This window comes from Laccaria bicolor, genomic scaffold (genome assembly GCF_000143565.1).
Source record: "Laccaria bicolor S238N-H82 LACBIscaffold_49 genomic scaffold, whole genome shotgun sequence".
Taxonomy (NCBI): Eukaryota; Fungi; Basidiomycota; class Agaricomycetes; order Agaricales; family Hydnangiaceae; genus Laccaria; species Laccaria bicolor.
Window position 1 is genome coordinate 79,556 of NW_001889920.1, and position 1,231 is coordinate 80,786.

At 50.5% G+C, this 1,231-nt stretch overlaps 1 protein-coding gene across 1 annotated transcript; it reads right to left on the reverse strand.

The window, feature by feature from the left end:
- Positions 1–337: 337 nt before the first annotated feature.
- On the reverse strand, positions 338–1,124 carry LACBIDRAFT_333274 (uncharacterized protein; the record flags this gene model as incomplete). Its single annotated transcript, XM_001887922.1, has 3 exons — positions 338–376; positions 563–627; positions 737–1,124. The coding sequence occupies 3 exons, from the start codon at positions 1,122–1,124 to the stop codon at positions 338–340; spliced, it is 492 nt and encodes a 163-aa protein (XP_001887957.1).
- Between the last annotated feature and the right edge of the window lie 107 nt (positions 1,125–1,231).

Consider the following 1,231-nt stretch of genomic DNA (forward strand, 5'->3'; position numbering starts at 1 on the left):
CAAAAGAGAAGTATGGGAGTTGGCGGGATCACCACCCCGAGAATGAAGGGGTCACTGGGGATTGTAAATTTATCACCCAGCTCGGTTTTCTCAAGGACATGAAGGTCCCGAGGATCCACTGCGCGCGTCAGCCGATATTCAGGAACCTGCCAATTCAACCTACCTCCAGAATGTCCTATTGGCCAATGCAATTGTTGGCGCAATCTATGCTGTCATACAACCCGATCTTTTTGAGTCCGGTTTAGCCACCTTCGAGAAGCTTGCCAATCATGCCGAGGCATTGGACGATCCTATCAATATTGCTCTTCGCGTTTGGGCCACTCCCTTCACCGGTCTTTCAGTCATCCTGAACCGAGAGACGATCGATCACCGAGATCTAAAGGGTTATAGGGAGTCTTTTGACTTGTTGCTCACCATCGGAAACTACACAGGAGGCCGGTGTCACTTAGCCGGGCTCGGGTTTAGCCTTGTTTATGACCCTGGGACGGTTGTTGCCTTGGCCGGCAATGTTTTACAACATGGTGTTTGTCCTGTGCTGGGTGACCGGGCCTGTTTAGCTCACTTTTGGCACAAAAAGGTTGGGGAAAGGCTTGGGGTGAAGAGGCCTCAGTGGTTGATCATGGCAGACTTGATATATAATTTGTCTGGTAACTAATAAATAATGAATTACAAATCCGACCCAAACTTGCTCGGCCTCAGCACCAATATGTTCAAGGAGATGGGGGGCTTGACGAACCCGATGCCGGGCTTTCTCCACCTGGGTTTCTATGTGCTGAAAACCGGTTCTTGTGATACCTCATTAGGTCAATAAGAGCAGACTGCTGTACAATTTCCTCCCAAACCGAAATCTCATTGGTGACCCACTCTTCCTCGGCCTCAGCACGCTTGATACGTTCAAGGAGACGATCCCGAGCATTCTCCAACTGGGTCTTGATGTGCTGAACTTCGGCCGGTGTCAGCGTGGAGGTGTCAGTGTCCGGGTACTTGATTGGCAAACCACCCTTTGCCATCCATCTGAACCAATTGTATGACCTTTTCAGAAGTTGGTCGACGCCCCCTGGTGGAAAGGTGATGCGAGTATTCCACCACGCAAACTCGTATGCAGGCCGGATACGGTCATCCATGAAGGCTTCCTGAGGGTGCAGTGGGTTACCCTGGAGACAGGACTTCAAAAAGGGAGGGACGATAAACTGGCAGGAAGGTGAGCTCAAAGAGAAAAAATCTGGGCAAA